Here is a 22633-nt window from a genome sequence, read left to right as displayed (position 1 = left end):
TCCAAGCCAAGATTTGGTCGATTTTGGCAGATTGTATGGTTAATTTATTTTCGAGAGTTTCGAATAACTTGAACAAACTTTGAGTTGTCGTGTTTACTGCCATAAGAGTGAGTTCCAGTAGACCTGTATTTGGAGGGACATGTCCTTTTTCACGAGAAGATTCAAGATGTCTTGGTGTAGGGAGTATATAAGATGCAGATTCCGAAATAGTTGAATCTATAGAGCCACGTTTATAGTAATCGATATTAGATTTATCTGGAGATATATTTTCAGGTCTCTGCATTTTCTGCTTTTGTATATCTAAAAAAACATCTTCGTTAGTTGCGATGCTTTCCTCCTCTGGGACTTCAGAGATTTGATCCAGATGTGCTTTTGGATCTTTTTTGTGTTCTAACTGGGTAGTTGACTGGATCATAGTGTTATCGGAAATTGGCAGATTGTTTTGATCATCCCCATTACTATGTGCGGGCAAAACTTCATTTATCACCGAGTCTGATTGATTTGAATGCAGTATGTGAGTCAATATGTTTGGGCTCGTTTCGTTGGATTTGTCATGGCAGCTGGGAGATAAGTTTGTAACAGTCTCCGTTTGTGATAAAGAAGCGGCATTAGACAAAATTTGATCATTAGGTTCTTGTAACGTAACAGGTATAACATGAGACAAAGGAAGATTTTTAACCGTAGGACAGAATTGTCTTATATCTCTGTTTGCCATTTGAGTTTTTTGTTGTGTTTTTGCACGCGGTGTCACAGTTATAGAAGTTGTTGGCTGAATTTTCAGCAGATTGTTATGTTTGGATCGGGTAGCAACAGCGACCATTGGGCTGTTTGCTGCATCCAACACGGGAGGTGTTACTAACTTGGGTGTAGATGACATAGCGCTCGGTATAAGATATAAGGTGCTTTAGTTACTAATCAACTCACAGGGCAACACAGCTCAATATTCAAGTTCCTCGAGTATGACAAGCGATGGAGAAATTTCGATCTTATGTTGGATAGGATATGTGCTTGCAAGGGAGTCACTTTGCAGATATTACTTTACTATTAGATGAATATACCACCCTTCATGCTCAGAGGGACTCCTGGGATTGGTTAGTAAGAAGCATAAGCTGTAACTCACGGTTCGGGATCAAGGAGGAAACACCTCCGCAGTCTCTCGACCACTGACCGCGCCACCAGCACACAACAGCCGTATAACAGCCAATAGGCTTATGTCCAACGGGCTTACAGCCACAAGGGCGGCAGCCTCCGGGCTTTAAAGATGCAACCCGACACGTGATGCAGTCACGTGCAGTTGAGGACACGCCTCCTCCAGGAAGCGCGTAGAAGGTTCGTAGCGGCAATAGGCTGCTGTTGCACAGTTCACAGCCTTCAGTAAATTCCACAGTAAACACGTTGCTGTTTGTAGTGCACTAACCTTATCGATTAGGTATCCAGTGGCGCCAGGTGTGTGGTCGTTTTAGGAGTTCAATGCCGTCTGTCCTGAACGAACATCCCCGTTTTTTTGCAGGTTTATTTAGCATGAAGGGCGCAGTGTCTTCATTTTATTTTCCTTCTTCTTCGTGTCGCGGTGTAACTCGCCTAGATGGATACTTTCCCTTCCTGGGCTTTTTTTCTTTTTAATGAATGAGCAAAAGGGCTTATAATAGCTACATAGAGCCCCCAGGCCGTAACAGGCATTATGGTACTACTCTCTGGATTTTAAATCAGTCTTCAGGGCCCATCAAGCTTAGTACAGACCTTGGTCAGGGTCTATAAAGCTGAATTATAATAGTGGACATTTGGTGTGCCGTTGTAAAGAGTAGGCCAGCAGAGGGCCCCAACCACTGTTACAAAACTTGACATTTCTCTACCAGAATTCTGCCTCAGTGCTCATTGTCTCCCTTAGCCAACACACTACTGGAACAATGCTCACTGCAAGGTTCAGAGCACCTTTAGCAACTGTTTTCCTTCATTTCTAAGTTTTTAACTTGTTTTTGTGATTTTTCCATATAGCATACCGACCCTGTGTTTGAGGGCTGAACGAAGTGTCCCTTCCTCTACTCAGTTTTGGGCCCAATAACACCTGCTACAGCCTCTCCTTCTAGGTTATAGGGCTTCATTAGAACATTGTTAAGTTGACTGTTCCATTGAGCTCAGAGGGGCAGGATCATCTAATAACTCCTGATACAATGCAGACTGCTGCCTTAAAGCCAACATTCTGCTTTTTCTTTCATTGTTGCCATCCCGGTGGAAGCTACAGTGCTGCCTGTACAAGAACATGAGTTTATGCCTTGCTGCCTGTATTCATGAAATGGTGAATTTACTGCAAGGTTTGAGTCCACTGTCTATGCATATATATTGTGCGACCTGACACACAGAAAGTAAACCTATCGAATGAACTTGTACCTCAGAGTGCATTCGCTATTTCCTAACAAGTGAAGGCGAGAGGGAGGGATTCAGATTGGGGCCAGATATGTACAGGTGCATGCAGGCTGAAGACAGGTTTTGGCATTGGGAGTGATTGTGGATGTGCTGTGGCTGGGTTTGCAGGTGTGTGGTTCAGAATCATGGGATAAGCCAGTTCTCACTACCAGAGTTGGTTTCCTTTTGGAGAAAAGGGGGCAATTGCAGGTTTGCCTCGCCTCTTTCAATGATGTTACTGACCGCAACAGATGGTTGTAACGGGGTATTTACAGAGATTAGGAAGGAATTGTTATGTGACTTCAGCTTCTCTCCAAACTCATATATTGGGATTTGGCTATTAAGACCCATTGCACCACGCTATATTGAGATGTAATCCCATATAATCATTGTCACTGCGCTACTAGCACAATTGTTTGCGTACTGCTTAGAATATATAAAATCATAGATGGGTAACTATCAGCTTTGTGGATATTTTCTGCCAAAGGGATTGACGTGACATCTGATAATCCAACCAGAGTCCAGTTCGAGTCTGTGATGTCACTGGGAACTCTTGGGTGGAAGATACCCTATCGTTAAAACCTGTCCATCTATACATTCAACTTGTATATACTGTAATGAACCAGGAATGAGATGCAGGCACAAATGACGCATAGTGATTGGTATAAACTTTTATTCAAAATAAAAGGGGTTGGAAAATGCCTCACTGTCTCTGCTCTAGGAGGTATTTTCCTACCCCAACCCAGAACTAAGTGTCTGTCCTGCGTCAAGATGTCCAAAGCAAAATGCGTGTGTCCGAAATCCTATCTTAGCCCTCACATTCTAAAAGTAACTCTAAGGGGCTAAGGGTATTGGTTTGACCTTGAAAGTGTACAAATGTTCAAAGTTCCAAAAGAAAAGGATAACTCCAACAAAAAGGTTCCAATTGTATAGTGTCCACAGTTCCAGGGGATGACTCCCTTACCCAGGTTTCTTTCCACCACAAACAATAGTTCAACAAAAATAACCAAGTTCGTTATAGGCTAAGAGGACAGTTCCCTCTCTTGGTATTTGCAATTTATTTCACAGACTTGGCTTTGCCCGATATATTTTTTTTTTTTTTTTTTTTGATTTAGTTGTTAGTACAACTTTACAAATTTCCATTTTTACAGATAAGACAAATAAAATCAACATTTAGTTATAACATATAAAAATAGCTATATAAAATTACAAAAGGTGCAACTTTAAGAAATTCCTTTTGCATAAGGAAATGCTATGTCAAGCAATTGTATAGCTGCAATGCTGATCGATATTTTTCTTGCACTGAAAATTTCAGACCATATTTCATCATAAGATCGACTAACATACTGCCATGACATTTCTTTCATCAGTTTAAACCGATGTGGAACAAAGGCATTGCATTGAATAATTATATGAGCAAGCGTTTCTGTTTGAGATTTATCATTACAAAAGCGGCAATGACTCTGCTTCTTTGTAACCACACCACGTCTTGCCAAGATTTCATTAACTGGCCATAGATTAAAACGCAGGCGCATGCCCGATATATTCTCCTGCCAGGACTTTCTTAGACAGGTCATTCAATTCACAATCCCAACGGCATGGGTCTTCCTTAGGATTCTCTTTACACATTTGGCTTTGCCTGGTATACTCTCCTGCTAAAGCTTTTTCATATAACGCAGTTCACAATCCCAAGGGCATGGGTCTTCCCTAGGATTCTCTTCATACACTTCACTTTGTCTGGTATACTCTTCTGCCAGGGCTTTTTGCATAAACTGAACTCTCTCACAATATGGATGCAGGTCCTAGACTCGCACAGTCTCTCAGCCTGCAACCTTTTCCATGCATTCAACATCCAATAGGTCAGAGACCCTTCTTGCAACAGTCTCTCGTCTAGGATTTCTCACCCTTCCCAGCAGCCTTTGAGCTGTTTCCCTGATGCGTGGCAATCCTCCTGAAGCATCTCGACGTCCTACCTTACCCAGCTGGGCTAACTGGCTGTGCTTGGCTGCTCTGTTCTTCATCGCACTGTATTGTGAATACTGCATATCATTGGTTCATCGGAAGAACGGTTAGCCTCTTCTCTCTCCACATGGTCCCCGCAGTTGAAGGGCAGCCACCGGCTCTTCCATTTCTTCCTCTTGAGGATGCCGGCAACCCCTCAGCATTGGGCAGAATTTCGCCTGCTACCCTCCATTCACCAGACTTCTCCTGCTGCCAAGTTCACCTCAAGCATCTACTGGTGCGAGCCGCCTGCTCGTGTCAGGTGTCCCTCTCTCTCCTGCATCATCTGTGGGGAATTTAAATGTCACAACATTGCATATCTCCTTCCACAAACTAAAGCACAGTGTGGGTTTCGGCACTCTAATGATGTTCATAGCTCCATTCCTCCTCCTTATCCCAGTATTTCCAAAGGATTCACATATATGGGGTTGATAGTTCGTTTTTGTCATTCTATTTTCAGGATATTGTAGATTGCCATCAGCAAGTCTTGTAGGTTGTTGAAGGGGGTAACCATTATATGCCATCAAGGCATGTGAAATGAAGGGGTATCCCTAAAAGGAAAAGGGGGATGCCATGTTTCATCTGATGATGCCTGTCCACACCCCCCAGAGGGTCGCCTCCCCTATGTGGTCCTCCCAAATATAGCAACCCCGAGGGTCAGGATTAGGTAGCGGTTGCTGTTCCCTGGCCACATGGGAAGAGGCTATCTCCAAAAAGGAATGATGACATCATCCGATTCATTACATACCCTTCCCCCTAATGCTGCTGGTTCTTTCAGCATCTATTGGGAAATGGGAAAGAAAGTTTACTTTCCCCAGTTCCTTTCCTTTTCGGTGTTCTACCATGAAACAATAGGGCTGCATATCTAGGAACCAGCGCATTGGTGTCTTTATGGAGGCTCATCCATGTTAATGGAGAATGAGCAGTGACCAGCCTAAACGTTCTGCTAGTAAGGTAGTGCTCGAGTTAGGAAACTGCCCACTTTATGGCTAGGGTCACAAGCTCAATTGTGCCATAGTTCTTTTCCCTGGCATATAACCTCCGACTGATATAAACAATCAGATGTTCGATGCCATCATGATTTTTGGAAAGAACAACCCCCATCCCAATATGTGAAGCATCTGTTTGTAAGAAAACTTATTTGTTAAAATCAGCCACTTTTAACACTAGCTCACTGCATAAAACATGCATCAGTTTATCAAAACAGTTTTGGTCTTCCGTGCTCCATTTTAACCTTTTGGGTTCTACATTTTTAAGCTCATCAGTGAGGCAAGAAGTGATAGAAGAATAACTAGGGATGGATTGCCTATGATACCCCACAAACCCTAAAAAGGCTCTCAGATTCTTTTTGGTTTTGGGTACTGGGGTTTCTTGAACAGCTTTTACCTTTTCACTTTGGGGTTGAACAAGCCAATTTCCCACATAGAAACAGAGCTACTTGACTGCTGACTGTGCCAAGTGACATTTTTATGGGTCTGAAGTAAGGCAGGCCTTCCTCAAGGCTCTGATGACTAAATATAGATAGTGTACGTGTTCCTTCGATGTCCTACTATGAATGATTGCATCATTGACATAATTGACACAGAACGCCGAGTTTGGCTGAAGGACTTGGTCCATTAACCTTTGAAATGTTGCTGGTGCCCAGTGGAGCCCAAAAGGTAACATCTTGAACTGGAATAGTACAATAAGGGTGGAGAAGGTGGTTTTCTCCTTGTCCCCTGAATTAACGGGTACTTGCCAGTATCCTTATGTCAGAACAATCAGGGAGAGGAAAACAGCGGCTCCCAATCGATCAATCAAGTTGTCTATCCTTGGCATAGGATAACTGTCGAATTGGGACACCGCGTTAACCTTTCTGAAATCAATACAGCACCTCCATGATTGGTCTGCCTTGGCAACAAGTACTGTCAGGCAGAGGACCAAGGATTCTGGGATGACTCAATAGCTTCTCCACTTGCTCTATGACTATTCCTTTTCTTACTTCAGGGATTCAATATGGTTTTAAATGGCCACCCTTCCCTGGGGGTTGAAGGATGTAGTGAAAAACCCCTTTTACTCTTCCGGGTTCATTTTTAAAGATGTCTGGAAACGTTCAGTAAGTTTGTAGATCTTGTTTCTGAGTCTGTGTTAGGTGGGAAGGAGTTAAGGTGTTTTGTTCTGATTCCTCTGTTAAGAGACTAGTGAGCTCCACTGTTGTGGTTTCAACGGGATCCTCTCTCTCCATTCATTAAGGAGTTTTATATGATAGATATGGGTCTTAATTCGGCTATCTGGGAAACTCGATAGTTATATGGCCCTGTTTGTTCATTTACCTTGTAGGGTCTGTGCCATTTAGACAACCTCTTGTTCTCAGATGTTGGCAGGAGAACAAGAAATTTGTGTCCAATAGAAAACACTTGTTTTCATGATGAATCTTTTAGTTTTGTTGGGCTTTAACCATAAGGGGTTGAACTATCGCTTCTGTGAGATTTGTAAAAGGGCTTCCCCCCTTTTCTCCCAGGTCTCCCGTAGCATGTCAAGGACATCCCGTGGTACCCTACCATACAGTAACTCAAAGGGTGAGAACCCCACTGAGGATTGTGGTGTTTTTTGGATAGCAAAAAGGTTGCAAGGTAACATAATATCCCAATTTTTGCCATCAGCATGAACCAATTTCTGAATGACATTTTTAAGAGTCTTATTGAATTGTTCCCCTGGTCTGCCAGTTTGCAGGTCTTAAGACAAAGGTCTTAAGAGTTTTAATGCGTAGGATCTCCTTCAGCTCTGCCATTAACCGACTCATGAAGGTTGTTCATTGATCTGTCAAGATCTCCTTTGGGAAACCAACCCACAACAAAATTGGGATCAGGTGCTTCAAAATCTGTTGGGACGTATTGTGTGTTGGGAATGCCTCTGGGTATCGAGTAGCATAATCTACAATTACCAATATGTAACAATTTCCCAATTTGGATGGTTCAAGAGGTCCAACTATGTCCATGCCTGTGCAGGGAATGGGCACATCAATGGTAGGTAAAGGCTGAAGTGGAGCTGGAGGAGGTATTTGGGAACAAGTCTTTTGACACAGGGCACAGGTAAGCACAAAGTCTTTCGTGTCAGCATACATTTACGGCCAATCGAAGCCGTGCATTACTTGCGCTCACTGGTTAATTTGGAGGGTGCAGTCTCTAGCACAATCCTCTTGTGACTTTTAGGCACCATAATCTGAGATCTACAAGTCTGATTGGGGCTAATGTCACCTAAAGAAACACTTGTATAGGCGCGTTATAAATGCCATATCATATCATATCTATATAAAGTAGCCCATGCAGTAAAAAGAAGAATGTTCCCCCTTTTAGTCTTCCCTTTTCCTCAGATACCACATGCCGAAAAGCCTCTGCTAGCAAGGGGTCATTCCTTTGGGCAAATGCTAATTCAGGAATTATTTCAGTTTCCTCCCCCGGAAATGTGGTTGTATCTCCTCTGGTGTTGTTTGGGAATCTTTATCTGCATCCCCAAAGCCTTTTTCTCCTCTCTCAGTTTGATCTGCTTTCCTAATTTCTTCTGTCTTGGGAAACAAAGATCTCTCCGGAATTCCCTGAGATATTTTCCCTCCCACCTCTATTTGATATGCCTCTTTCCCACTGTTTTGAATTAAGACCTTCACATCACCTCTATAGTTGGGGTCTATGGGCTAGGATGTCTAGGCCACATCCACAAGCCAGGCCTAACTTAGAAGCTAACCTAATGTAAGTGTGTGGGGGGGGGGGTATTAGAACTAGGTCAGTGGGTATTAGCATTTTGTCACCGGGTTTCATACATTCACACATTCTTCCGCGCTAATACATAGGTCTAACCCAACAGAATTCCAACTCCTGACGCAATATGTGATGAACCAGGAATGAGAAATGGACACAAAGGACTCATAATGATTGCTATAAACTTTTATTAAAAATAAAAGGGGTTTGAGAAATGCTTCACTGTTCCTGCTCAAGGAGGTATTTCCTTACCTCAACCAAAAACTAAGGGTCTGTCCTGCATCAAGATGTCCAAAGCAAAATGTCCTGTGTGCAAAATCCTATCCTAGCCCACACATTCTAAAAGAAACTCTACGGTGCTAAGGGTATTGGTTTGAACAAATGTTCAAAGTTCCAAAAGAAAAGGATAACTTCAACAAAAAGGTTCCAAATGTATAGTGTTAAAAGTTCCAGGGGATGGCGTCACAACTTCCACTGTCACAACTATCACGACCTGCTTGTGGGCTGACCTGTGAAGGCTTGGAGTGTTTCTTCTTTGTTGACTCAGTCTGCCCGCGTTTCTTGGAAGTGCGGGTCTTGTGAAGGTAAGGGCGGGCTTCTTCCGACGCCACTTCGTTGTGATGATTCAGATATCCACAATGTAGACAGTGTTCCCAAGAAGGAGAGGAGACGGTCAGAGTCAGTGTGTAAGTTCATGGATGGATGCACCCAGGGAGGAATAGCAGCGGTCCGGAGGCACCGCGATAGAGGAAAGCCCAGGAATGAAGACGTGCAGTGATCCGAGGATGACCCCGAAACAAGAAGTCCAGGAAGGAGGGACCGCGGAAGGCTGCAGGTGCGGCAGCGGTTGAACAATCCAGGATGGAAGCACAGGAAGGAATCGCTGGGCAGAGATTCCAAGGTAGCCGAGCACTAGGAACAGCAACTGAAACTCGTAACTGCGAGCGTTGACACGCGCCGTACCACAAGGGCTGGGCGCTTATCTAGCTGAGTAGTACTACCCGGGAACTAGACCGCGGATCCGGTGTCCGCCATGTTGGGGGGTATGTGAGGTCATTCTGGTACGTTGTCGTACAGACCAGGATGTCCAGAGGGGTTGAAGGGGGTTACCACAATATGCCATCAAGCCATGAGGAATGGAGGGGGTATCCCTAAAAGGAAAAGGAGGATACCATGTCTCATCTGATGACGCCTGACTCCCTCCAGAGGGTCGCCAGCCCCATGTGGTCCAACCTCATATATCCGTCCCACAGGGTCAGGATTAGGTAGCGGATGCCATCCCCTGGTCACAATGGAAGAGGCTATCTCTGGGAAAGGAGTGATGACATCATCAAATACATCACAATACCTTCCTGTACTTACTTTGCATGGCCTGTGCATGTCCCTGTGGGTAGGCATTGTAGGAGGGTAGAGAGGAGGCATGAGGGAACTACACTCAACATAATAAATACCATGTTCCTGCTTCCCTTACCCCAAAGCAATACACAAAGGAAATACCTGCCTGGGAAAATACTGTTTCCCCCTTCTGCGATGTCACAGCAGTTGATTATGATGACCAAAGTCTTCTGCCATGAAGTCACGGTAGGAGCAAGTTTCATTCAGACGTGGAAAGAGTTGCTAATGGCCTTCTGTACAAGTCACATACTGATAAAATTGGTGAAAATCGGAACTGTACCCTTACATGATTGAAGTTGAAGAATTCATGGTCTTAGCTAGTAAAGTCAAGAGGAAGCCTGATGGGGCTTATGGAATGTGGCAAGTTACCCAACCTTCTCATATTTATATGTGAGGACAGTGGGCCGCTAGGGATGGCGTTGGCCTGTCTGCTGCCAAATTTGCCCCCTGGGGACGTTGAGGAGGGATTGGCCCACCGCAGGGATGCAGTAACGCCTTTCTGAGGTCCTTTGTTGGAGGAGCGATGCTTGGAACTACTAGCCCAGGATATCTCGCACCATGTTCCCATATGTGGGGAACAGCCACAAATTCAGAATCTGCTGCAGACAAACAAATATGCGGACCAGCAGTGGTCTCAGAGTTTGGGAAACATAATGACAAAGATTATCTTGGAGGGGATCAAAAAGAAGAGGATTATGCAAACAGTGATTCTGATGACACAGCATGACGTCAGCCTCAGTATGGCAAGGGAGAGAGACAAATATGTAGCTCCATGCAACAGATAGAATGAGACTCCCAGATGCTGCTGGACATGACGCTCACCTTAAAGTCCTTGCATGACCACATTAGTGCTAATTCAGAATATCAGGTAATTAACCAACCCAAGAAACATGTTAATAAAACCTTAATAAGAGACATTAAAAACCAGTTGGAGAATAACCAATCTGGAGAAGGTTATTCCTCAGAGAATGGGTAGAGATGTGGTACTCTTCCAACTTTGCTGCAATGGGCAGTACTATATTGTCTGTCATTCTTAGGATTCCGGTAAGTAAATGTGCTTCTTCGCAAATGAAGCTACCTTCTTGGTTTTGTATGATTGATACTACTGGTACTATCTAACTTCAAAGTGTACCAAATCATTAACTTATTTTTGGATTGGAATGCCACAATTGCGTCACACCCGAACTGGAGGTCTTTCATGGCCGTCCCAATAAACTTTACATTTTAGGACTTTATGCATGGGCCGCAAAGCCGTAAATGGTCACACTGAGTTACCTATTGGAAATCCTCATACCATCGATTCAGAAGCTTCAGATAACCTAAGCAGAAACAACTTACTACTGGTCTAACAATTTACAAATGTTTCGGGGACACTTCCTCAATGGAAGACTCTCTCCCATCGAACGCTCACTCTAACATGGAGACCCGAGTTTGAAATCCTCTACTTCCAAGATGTGTGAAGACCCACCTGATCCACGGGCATATGTAATCAATAACTTCCAAAGCCGGTGATCTACCAACCACAGACATGAGTTGAGTTGTCTAAAAGAGCTTTGGGCACCACAACAAGAAATGAAGTGGGACCAGGGCATTAAAAGATGTGTCGTCAGGGTTTGAATTACCAGAAAGGGCACACATTGTGTGGGAGCAGTACTTTGAAGGTTCATGAGGTGAATTCTTGATTATGCATTTGGGTGTAATTTTCACTCCAGGTGAAAGGGCCTAACGCCTTTGAAGATTTAGGATTGAGGGTGTTGGAGGCAGTCAGAAGCGGCCGGTTTTAGTGCGGCTTGACTGATCCCCAATGCTTCTAGGTTCTCTCCTCTAGTCCCCCCATCAATACTCTTCACGCACGCCAGCGTTTTGTCTCTCCTTGCGGCTATGATGCCGTTGTCGCGTAATCATGCTCTCTAAAGTCTGCCTAAAGTTCTTCTGGAAGTCCTGTGGCTGGTGTCGGCCTTCTATCGGGCAGGATAGCTGCAGATGAATAGAAGAATCACTGCTTCTGGTATTTATTGAATTTCTGCAGTTTTGAGTATCTTGTGATAGTGCAGTTCACTAACTGAGATAGGGCAGTGCATTAACTAAGATCATCTCTTAAGTGGACAGACGGGTGAGATTGTGGGCAGACGGCTCTCCTATTCTTCGGTCTGCACCAATTACCTCTCTAGAACCCTTGGGTATATGAGAGCCCATAGTGGGCTGCTGCAATTATATTCTGTGACCATATTCTGCCGACTTTTTTCTACAAAATGGTGATAACCAGAAAGGGGCAGTTCTCACATGCCCTATAGGAATCAAATAACAGAAATGGAGGCTGCTAGTGCTCTTAGGAAAAGACGCCTCCAGGAAATGAAAATAAATACATTTGAAAATGGAGAAATTGGTACTGAAGACCTTGTTAAAAAGAGAAACTTTGAACATTCATGAAATGAAGCTCCTAAAGGTCTAGTACATGAGACTGAATCTGCAGAGCCTTCGTTGCCTTTGGTGCCCTTGTCCCCACAACTTGGCTTTGCCAAAGGGGACACAGCTGTTATTATGCGAGTAGATGTCCCGAAGTCAGAGAGCGAGCAATCCTTGGTGATGGAACAGTATAGTTCTAACCAATGGCAGCAAGTAAAGGATGCTATTATTGATGATCTTCTCCGGTGCAGACATTTTTAGGATTTCGGTTTATGGCTGGACTTAGCCTACAAAGTTGTGACAATGGTACGACCTGTTATGGTGGACAATCTATGTCAGAAAATACTGAGGCAGAAAATGGCAACGTTCTTTATTCAGATTTTTTACTTGAAATGTGGGAGGACAACTCCCGCATCCCCCTCAACATCCCCCGTTCCCTAATATATACTCTTACCCCACTCCCCATCTATTAATTTGCTATAAAGTCGAACATTTCTAATAAATAAATTTGGCATTTTCTGCCTCCGTTTTTTTTTCATTTGAATTTTTCTGCAGATACCATGTCAGAGAGACCCAATCCTGGATACAGAGGCTGCAAATAAGAGCCCTCGTAGTTCTCGGGAGGCTCTGGCCTTTCCAGCCTTCAATAAACCTCCAGTGGCCGATTTGCCAGATCACAGTTTAGGGTCAGATGAGGAAGCTAGTCAGACTGAGCTGAATCTTGCCAATATGCGGGAATTGTTGAAAGCTGACACCCACACCAGATGGCTTTAACATTATGGACCCGTCTGCTCTTGGAGTTACGGCAAGGCAATCTCATATGGGGTCATTGTTGTCTGATGTTAAAGTAGGACCAAGTACTCTGAGTGATGATTAATGTAATTCTGCGAAAACTAAATCCACCTTGTTTAAACACTCACGTCTTAACAAATCACAGCTGCCATATATTGTGGACAGGACTTAGAGAGAAGAGAAACCTCATTATTACCAATGTTTTGTCACCCTCAGGGCCTGATCCTAAGGATGCTTTTAGGAACACAGTACTGGCTTGGCCGAGACAAAGAACTAGATCTGGGATTGTCAGAAACTTTGATTTAAAGGTCATGTGGAGGATGAAGATTGAGGTATGGTGTAGAAAAGCCAATAGGGACTGCATAATTATTGGTTGTGGTTTCACCAACCTTGCCATCTTTTTGGCAAATTGCAACCTTTTTATAAATACGTCATCTGAACTGAAATTGATTGTTGATCGGGGGTAGTGTCTTTCCCCCGTCTTTATTCTTTTTGTTTTGTTTATGATGTTGTTTATGTTATTGTTTTGTTTATGATGTTGTTCTATTTGTGCTTGTATTGTCTTGTTTTTTGTGTGCGCACTGAGGCCTTAATAATAATAATAATTCATACATGTGGATTTATTTCTGCTGTAGGCAAATGTGTGTTGTCCCTCGTCTAACACTGGTGCTCGCAAGATCTATAAGATTAAGTTGACAAGATCTAGTGAATGTTGTCATGGAATGCGGGAACATGGTTGTTCACAGCCATTGAAGCATATATAGATACAAGCGAGCAGGGGTGTTGCTAGGACTGGCAATGATCCGAGGCTATGATAATGCTGGAACTGTCGAGACTGAGCTTCTATCCGGGGGCACAAACAAAATACCAGGGCATATAGCCCCCTCGGCACATCCCTAGCAATGCTTCTGCGAGCAGGCATGTCACTATAACAGTAGGTATGGTATACGTTGTTTCTTTGTTCATTTCTAGGAGTGGGTGCTTAGCAATAGGTGGTATGAGTTCAGGGGCGAGATAAGGGTGTGGTGTTGAGGTTCTTATATATTGTGGGTTGTCCAAGTGTTTGAATAGTGTGGGGTAAAGATATCAATTTCAGTGTTCCCAATGTGTGGGAGACCTATTTCTGATAGGATGGTTGTTCCTACTCTGAATGTCTTTCAGATGAATCCGCTGAACCCTTGTATGGGGCTTAAATTCATGATTCCTGTTGTCCTTGGTGGAGGTTGTTTGTTGATGGAGATTGATTGATTGCCGGGTATGTAGGTTGGTTTGCTTCTCATACGCCTGATTCACAAAGCATTCCAGAAAACCGAGGGCAGTTGCTTAGTTGCTTGGCTATGCTCCCAGGGCCTGTTAACAAGATGCCAATCTTCATATCCAGTGAGCCTACCCCAGCTAAATCTTTTGTTTTAATGAACATTTTTCTTGGCCTTTTGACTACTCTTTTGACGAGAAGAAAATGCTTGGTGCTTTCATCTTCAAATATATTATTTTGATGTCCTTAATTCTTATGTATTTTAGTTTAGTTTTGGTAATGTTCTCTATTGCTTTGGGAGTCATTTTTGTGGTAACAATGTAATGCAATTATATATTATTATAAGATTCTTGGCTTGGACATTAAGTTGCATGCTCATAAATGATGTGCAATTTGAACTACCTAACCTGTGCCCTCTCCAGCAGTGCTGCCAGTGCCTCCGCCATTTGATCTTGACCCACATTACAAAAGGTGAACCAAAAGGGTCCTTAATGAATCCTGTCTGCAAACCCCTCCACAGTATGCTGTGGGAGCTCAGCTAACATAAGCTATTGTTCTGGAGAGTCTCACACTCTAACTTCCAGTGCAGTTTCTCTCATGCATCTTACAAGCTGATAAACGACACCCTTCAAATTATCAGAACTTATGTTCATCACAAAGAAAGACTTAGAAAACAAACTTGGGGCAACCAAGACTGCCCATTTTCTTTGACAGATTGCGTTGCACCACTAACACATTATTTGTATATTGGCGACATTGAAATCCTGGGATTTTAGGAAGATATTCTTCTGAAGAGAATACTCATTTACTGCATGAAGGAAAGGTGTAAGAATTGTGGGGTTGGTCCTATAAATGGTAGGTCATCATGATTAAACAAGAGCGTTTCAGAAGTAGATTTCTTTGTTGATGATGACAAATGCAATGTTCACGCGTCACACAGCTCACCTTTCTTCTGTTTGCCTTGGTATGTGGTGGTTCTGGGATGATTGTGTGTAACAAAACAATGTGGTTGGCAAAATAAGCACCAAGTTTTAGGGAGTGCACCTACTTTCTTCTCAACCTTAATGCACTGTGGTCCCCACCCACAGTTGACCTCACACACGTTCACCATGTATGTCTGGGATGCAAGACTTACAGCGCAAATGAAACAGCTGTCATGCCAGGTATGCCCAAGGGCTTCGATGAACTTGTCACCCGCCTCAACAGGGAAGTCGCAGCCGTGGCACTTGGTGCTGAACAAGGTGATGTAATCTGCAAAGGGATCATAGAGTTAAAGTGGAAACATATTTAAGAGGATCAGTGACACAAACCTTCCACATTGAAATGTACAGTAATGGCAGGTGCTATGAACACATTCATGATCCAAACCAAGCAGTTTAGAGTGTACTCATGGAATTCCTTCAAGTGTTTCGCTACAATTGATTTTAACGTTAGGATCACGATAGGTTGTAGATTTTGCATAAACTCTTCAATGGTGTGCGGGATATCATTTGCCATGGGGTTGTATTACGGTTGCGCTTCACATTCAATTTTTAGTTTGGGATCATAGAGGTGGCATTAGCTACCCATTTCAGAAAGAAACGATTAGACTTTTTACTGGCATTTTTTGAGGGACACATATACACCTGTAACATTAACAGTAGCACGTTTTCAGTGTTATCTAAATTATTTTCAAACTGACATTGATTGACAATCCTTTCTGTCTCCCAAAACAGCTGACTGAAATGGTACGGGTTAATTGCAGTCATTCATCTGCTTCTGATCCAGACTTTTGTCACATTAATGTAATTTACACCTGCAAAAACATCTGTGCAGAAGGTAATTTGTTAATTGCAGCTATTAAGAAGCTTCTGGTGTAATAAACACTTTCAAACCAAGTGGGCCTTTTGACCACTTAATTTCTTAACAATACAGCATCCTAACATACAGCCCTGAATTAAAATACCTACCATGTCTTATTTTTCAAGGATAAAATCTAATAGTTACATGTTAATATTGATTTGTTTTGCAAATAAAGGTAAATACCAATAGTGAAATGACATTAAGAGTACCTGGATGATTTGTTGAAAAGTGTAATACATATAAGTTGTATTGTTTAAAACATATGAGTGGGTCATGTTTGATTTTTCCCAAAGCTTGTTTTTAATTATCTAACTATTTTTGTTATGATGTGCCTCACTATGAACATTGCTGCCCGTTCCTACTTGTGAAAACCATCGAATATGGACAGGAAACTTCGCTGTAGAGAGCCACACCTATTAGAAAGATGTTCACCAATGTCAGCAGCATGAACAATTGGAACATTCAATTGAAGGTGAATTCCAGGCTCCCAATGGTCACCAACAAGACTGGAACGTATATGATCGCAAGACTTTCTCTTCTCGTCTTGCTGTCCTCACCAATACGTTAGACAACACAAAACGCTTGGATAAGGGCTTTTTGGTGCTTGAATTTCCCTGGACTCTCTGCTTGCCAATGTTTGGAGGGATGCCATTGTGTTTAATTGCAAGAGTCAACTCAATGAGGGCCAAACATTCTAGCACTCCCTTTATCTGCAATTATCACATACCAATGGATTGAATAAATATCACAAAATGGAGGCAAGACTTACGTAACTAAGGACCTGACCAAGAGTACTCCATGTGGATGCAATTTGTCTACATAAGCGGATGTGCCGACTTGAAAAGGGGGCTGCTCTTGGGTCATTGTGGTTCAGAGAGAATTGTTTATTTATTTATTTGCATTTTTACTGTGATGAAGATCCACAGATCAATCATGTAGATAGACAGTCCTAGCTAGATGTATACATAATTGTCGGTAGACAAGTATAATGGCTTGATATTGTACAGTTGAACAGTTATGAATACTGTAAACAGAAAACTAAAGAAAGATCAATACTTCTTAAAGATGTTCTCTATAGGTGCACGGGTCGAAGGAGTGGAATGAATGATAGATCAATTTGTCCACTAGCAAACCTATTGCCGATTATTTGGGATGTGTCACACTCCGTACCATGGCTGTACCCATTCTGTCATTATCATAGAATTGTGTTAGGCAATTGCACCATTTTCAGGGTTAGATAGTTTACTTCAAAGGGATCTTGGAAAACCAAGAACTGGAAATTCTATTTAACCCACCTTTCTCGCAGTATGGCTCTCCATCCTCCATGTGGAAAAGGCTGTTGCCAAAGGGTTTCCTGCAGGCCGCACAGACAAAGCAGTGGGTGTGCCAGGTCTGCCTCAAGGCATGCATAACTTCCTGGAAAACAGATATCATTTAGAAAAGAAAGACCAGAAATAAAGGCAATAGAACATTCAGGAAAGGAAATCTGAAAATAATAAAAGATAGTAAGATAGTGATATGATATGATAGGTTATTTATAACGCGCTTAACACTGAGAGGTTTCTAAGCATGGACCCGGGGATCGAACCTATGGTGCTCTGTGTCGTCTTGCTTCCAAAGCGAGCACGTTGCGCCTGAGCTATCCTTCCGAGACCCAAAATAGCAGAAACATATAGATGGAAGGTCATATCGTAAAAGACAAACACAAAGCAACAAAGAAAGAGAAAGTGGAAAACCAGAAAGGTAAACATAAGAAAAAGTGGTTAGGAAAAGACAGAAAAAAGCAAGAAAAAATAAACTGTGCTAATGCGAAATAAAGATGCAAAGAACAATAAAGCTACTACGAAAGCAAAAGAAATAAAGGCAGAAAGAAACTGAAGGACAGCATGCCAGAAATGAAGAAAAACAACATGTGGAACAACACATACAAATAGAAATACAAAGAAAGAAAAAAAAACAAGGACAGTAATTGAAAAAGGCAGCAATATAGAACGATTATTATATATAGCGACTGACAAATAAAGAGGAAATTAAGGAAAAAGAAGGAAAGGGCAAGACAGAAGAACAATGGCAACTACAAATGTGAAGGAAAGAAAGGAAAGGTGGTGTATTACAAAGAATTAGTCTGAATATGAAAGATAAAGAAATAGAGAAAGGATTTAAGAGACAGGGGAAAAAGAAAAATTGTGAGAAAGATACAGACAGATATAGAGATAGGGAATGAAGAAAGATTGAAATAGAAGGAACGACATATTGAGAATGGAAAATATTAATAAAGGAGGGGAATTGAAAGGAAAGATAAGAAAGAAAGAGGAAAGGGAAGAATGGTTGGCAGAAAAAAGAAGCAATTAAATACATAAGTAAGGAGGGTACATTGAAGGATGCAAGGAAAGAGAATTAAGAGAATGTCACATCAGATGAAAAATACACGGAAGAAAGATGGCTAGAAAGAAAACAATGAAAAACGAAGTCAAAGAGAAAGGATTTAACTACCAAATATATTCATTACAAATACGGTGCTTTTCATTGTGTTTTGTCCAGGGACACACAACAATACCAAGCTGTGGTAAAGGGCAATCATGCTAATGTTGATAAGATATGTGATGGATTATGAGCTGGGAGACCTTTTACTTGGCATTGTTTTTACAATGATGGTACACGAGGCATCAGACTGCCACGTAGCAAGTTCCCCATCTGCATCAATCATGGAGAAATGCCATGCATCAAAGCTAAAACACCAGCTGAAGGATTTGCTAGCTTTCATTAGATTTCAAGGGCCGCCCTGACATGCATGCATTCACCACGTGCACATAATAGGGACAATGTTCTAACAAACTATCAAACAATTCCAACTGACTTAACGCGCAGAATATATACATGAATTGATTGCAACAAAAGAAGTGCATTCTGCAGGTGGAGCTGGCAACTACTAGAGAGAAGCCAGTGGTTCTCAAGTGTGCAAAAACACTTTCCAGTTCTTTGATTCGCTCTTGGGTAATACTCCTAGTCTGGCAACATTCAGTTATCAAAAGGCACACGTCATTTATGGCTACACCACTTTGAGAGAAGGCCTCGGCTACATGCACATGTGCAGGGATTTCGGACCTGTGGCTCCCTTATTAAGGGTACTTGGCAATTGCCGTCCCTAAGACTATATTGCCCGGCATACGGCCTCAGCCCATCTACAGTAATAGATGGCCTGCTTGCACATTTTGTTTTTACAAAGTTTGAGAGGTTTGCTCCTGGACTGGGGTAAGAGGAAGGTTTGGTGGTAAAGGTTGTGGGGGTAGGTGTTTCTTAAAGACCATTTTCCATTCAAGAGCACCATAGCACTTCCTTACTTCATGAGTTCACAGCTGCAGATAAAACTCAGAAAATGTAGTGCTTATGCCAGGCTGGTCACTTTTCCAAAGATGCTGACTTTTAAATCAGCAGGTCTGACTCCCAATGTCCTTAAGCCTCTCGAGTCACCCCCCACAAAAACCTTCAGTGGTCATACGCTTATAAAAATTGGGTTTGTAACAATCCAGTGTCAGTTTAAGATGCAGAAGGGGCGGGGTTGTTGTGGCCAGATCAAAAAAACACTTTTTTTTTTAACAATCCTATAGAATCGAAAATGAGATTGTGGAGAAAGTCTCTCTATTAAGATAGCACAGTTTGGTCACCAAGCTTTCAAGGATGCAAAGATTGAGTCTTGGGCAATTTATTAGATTACTGAAGCCGATTGCCCTATTGTGCTGCTTCTCCTTTCTGGGCTGAGCTGGAAAGAGTCAACAACATCTGTATAGCCTTGGAGCTGGTAGCAAGAGAACAATTTTGGTCTAGACACTGTGCTTCAAATCTGCGTAAAATAATAGGACGATAGGGTTTATGATAAAGGAGAAAAGGAGATGGTCCTTATACTTGGACCTGCATAAGGAGAGAGAGAGAGAGAGAGAGAGAGAGAGAGTGTGTGTGAGAGAGAGAGAGATACAGAGAGAGAGAGAGAGACAGAGAGAGAGAGAGAGAGAGAGAGTACTGTACCATTAATACATTCCTCTATGAAGACACGTCCTAGAGGTAGCCTGGACTGAGGCTAAAGCCGAGGCTTGGTGACGGCTGAAAGTTGGAGAAACATGGCAGCATGCTGATACGGAAGAGATGGTGTAAAGGAAGCTGCGTGCAAGGTGGGATGTTGGTACTTAGACGCATGCAGGAGAATTACGTTGAAAAATAGATTTGGTCAAAATGTTGTTGCATTCATATTAATGAGCAAAGGAAGCCTACTCCAGTGAAGACATGCAATGAAAGAAAATCTACGAAATATACTGTCCATTAGAGAGTCACACTTGGCTTATTTTCCAGTGAGCAAGTGGAAAGGAGTACTGGATCCGTGGATCCGGCAGAGGCATGTGTCTCACTAGGGACGACACACTGCACAGGTGCGGTCTACAGGCACTAACCCTTTTAATTCTTCCTGGATAACCCTACGCAAAAGATGGTCTTTCACAGTGTTGCCTTGCAGAACAGAGCCCTGATATTGACGGGTGGTCCCTTAGGTCCCATAGGTTGTCTTGTCTGAGAATTTCTGAACCCTTCCTTTTTGGGGATTGACAGGAGTTCCACAAGTGGAGACTTGCCTCGCAAGGTGACTGGCGTTTAGGTAGGCTAATCTCTGTGGTGTTTTAGCAGGCAGCAGCTCCTCAACATGATCCAATACTCCACAAATGGGTCACACATTTGTGAGGATTCCCCCGCCAATATGAACTAAGTGACTGGTAAAGCACAAGTAAGCTATTTTATTGGATACAGTGAGGAGCAGGCTGCTTGAAACTTCGGTCTGTTGGCTTAGGATCGAAGCCGGTACTGAAACCCGTGTCAACCATAAATATCGGAAGGAATAGACACAATGCTAAATAGGTGTAGGTGTGAAGAATTATTAGTAGAGGTTGTTGGTTTTGAGCCCTAATAAATGGATATGGGCCATTTACTGCATGTGATTTGTGTGATTGAGTATTTAGAGTCCTGTGTTCGCTTAATAATTGTTCTAGGTTTTGTGTGATGAATTTGTTTTTCCCATTGTTTTGATGTGCATGTTTATATTTTATATTTAGCATACAAGAAATGATTAAAAATGCATATATTTTTGTAAATCAGTTTTGCCTGTAAACAATGTATGGTTGCTCTGTCCAACACAATTGGTCTTGGTCCTTTGTTCTTCTGAATTGTATTTATTGACCTGGATGACCGAGACCATACCAGGCACCCTAGTTTATTTTTAACGCGGTTACTCGCACCTTTTTCGGTCCCCCATGGACTTTTCTGTAGAGCTGCTCTGCGTCATACAGTATAATGCAATCATACCTTCTCTCTCTGTCTGTCCTTCTTGCACTTGAATGTGGTCTTGGATATTTGACTTAGTTTCCCCAGAATGTTGCATGCGATTCACTTTCTTTCTCTCAGTCTGGCATACAATGCTGCCACCCTGAAGATAAACGAAGGATACACTAGGCACTTGTAATACATGATTCAACTTCTCTATATCTCTCATAGACTTGCACTCTCAGTCTTGTCATAGGTTACGCACACATTGAGGAGTTTCTCTTTCAGAATTTTTGCTACTTGGAACAACTGTTTCTTTGTCAGACTTTGGAAAACTTACATAAAGGGGTTCAGTTATTTTATCTGTCTTGTCATAGACTTGGAAAACATGATTGATTGTCTTCTTCAGTTTATCTGGAACTTGGAATAAACACTTCTCTCTTAGTCTTTCATAGACCTGCAACAAATGATGCAGTTCCTCTCTCCGTCATCTAACAGACTAAAAACAAATGGTTGAACTTCTCTTTCAATCGCTCAGGGACTTGGAAAAATGATTCTGTCGGTCTTGCACAGACTTGCCATCAGTGATTCATTTTCATTTTGGGTCTTGGAGTAGTCTTGGAAACAAGGGTTGAATTTCTCTTTGACTTTGTCAGGGAATTGGATCACACGATTCTCTGTCTTTCATAGGGACAACAGGGATATTAGAGTTTGTGACCCCGCATGAAACAAATGATCACTCACAATCGTTGTCAGACTTGGCACGGGTATTGGATTTTGCCTCCCAGCATGCAACAAAGGATCTCTCACAATCTCCAGATATGGGAGGGGCATTGGACTTCACGTTCCAAAATGCAACAAATTGCTTATGTCTTCTCTCACCATCTCTGTTAGGTATAATCTGTTTAATGAGCTTTGTTCCACTATCTGTATCCACTGATTCAACAACTTTCTCCCTCTCGAATGCTTGGGATTGATACCCGGAAGGCATTAAACGGGCCAAGACAGTCTACTACCACAATCTCTGTTAGGCCTATGGGAGTATTCAACTTTGTTTCCAAGCTGCACCTGACACGTCCAGGCTCTGTCGCAGAGTCTAGCCTTGGTTATGCTGAATTTTGTTCCTCAAAATGTACCAAATATATTCTCGCTCGCTATCAAGGTCTTCATTATGATTATGCTTGTATTGGGTACTGGAAATGATTTCCCAATATGCAGTAAAATGCATCAAATTCATTACGGAGCTCCTCTGGCCGTTCATGTATCTCATCCTCTTCGTACTGCCCCTCCTGCCTTCCCTTATTCCATCATACGTTGCATTCTCTATTCTTTCTGAATTACAGTCCTGCTCTCATCTCTCCCCCATGGTTCCCACCCTGTTTTGTGACAGGCTCTCTGTGTCATACAAAGGGGGTTCTGGGAGTCCCTCTACCAGCACGAACACGGCCCATTGACCTGTTCTTGGGTGGATGGCCCCCGGGAGAGTCTCAACCAATGTTTTGCT

General features: G+C 42.5%; 1 protein-coding gene across 4 annotated transcripts in view; it reads right to left on the bottom strand.

Annotated features, from left to right (window-relative positions):
• Nucleotides 1-22633, bottom strand: part of LDB3 (LIM domain binding 3) — a 501927-nt gene that overhangs the window by 20038 nt on the left and 459256 nt on the right. For all 4 annotated transcript variants that reach the window (XM_069610771.1, XM_069610772.1, XM_069610773.1 and 1 more), the window contains 2 exons: nucleotides 17124-17244; nucleotides 15122-15237 (listed from right to left, as the gene is read on the bottom strand). In XM_069610771.1, coding sequence (XP_069466872.1) covers nucleotides 15122-15237; nucleotides 17124-17244 — 237 coding nt within the window. The remainder of the gene's footprint in view (nucleotides 1-15121; nucleotides 15238-17123; nucleotides 17245-22633) is intronic.

The sequence above is a fragment of the Ambystoma mexicanum genome, chromosome 8 (assembly GCF_040938575.1).
Source record: "Ambystoma mexicanum isolate Mex_15411 chromosome 8, UKY_AmexF1_1, whole genome shotgun sequence".
NCBI classification, from domain to species: Eukaryota; Metazoa; Chordata; class Amphibia; order Caudata; family Ambystomatidae; genus Ambystoma; species Ambystoma mexicanum.
Note: the sequence above shows the minus strand (reverse complement) of the source record. Positions and strands in the feature narration are given on the sequence as shown.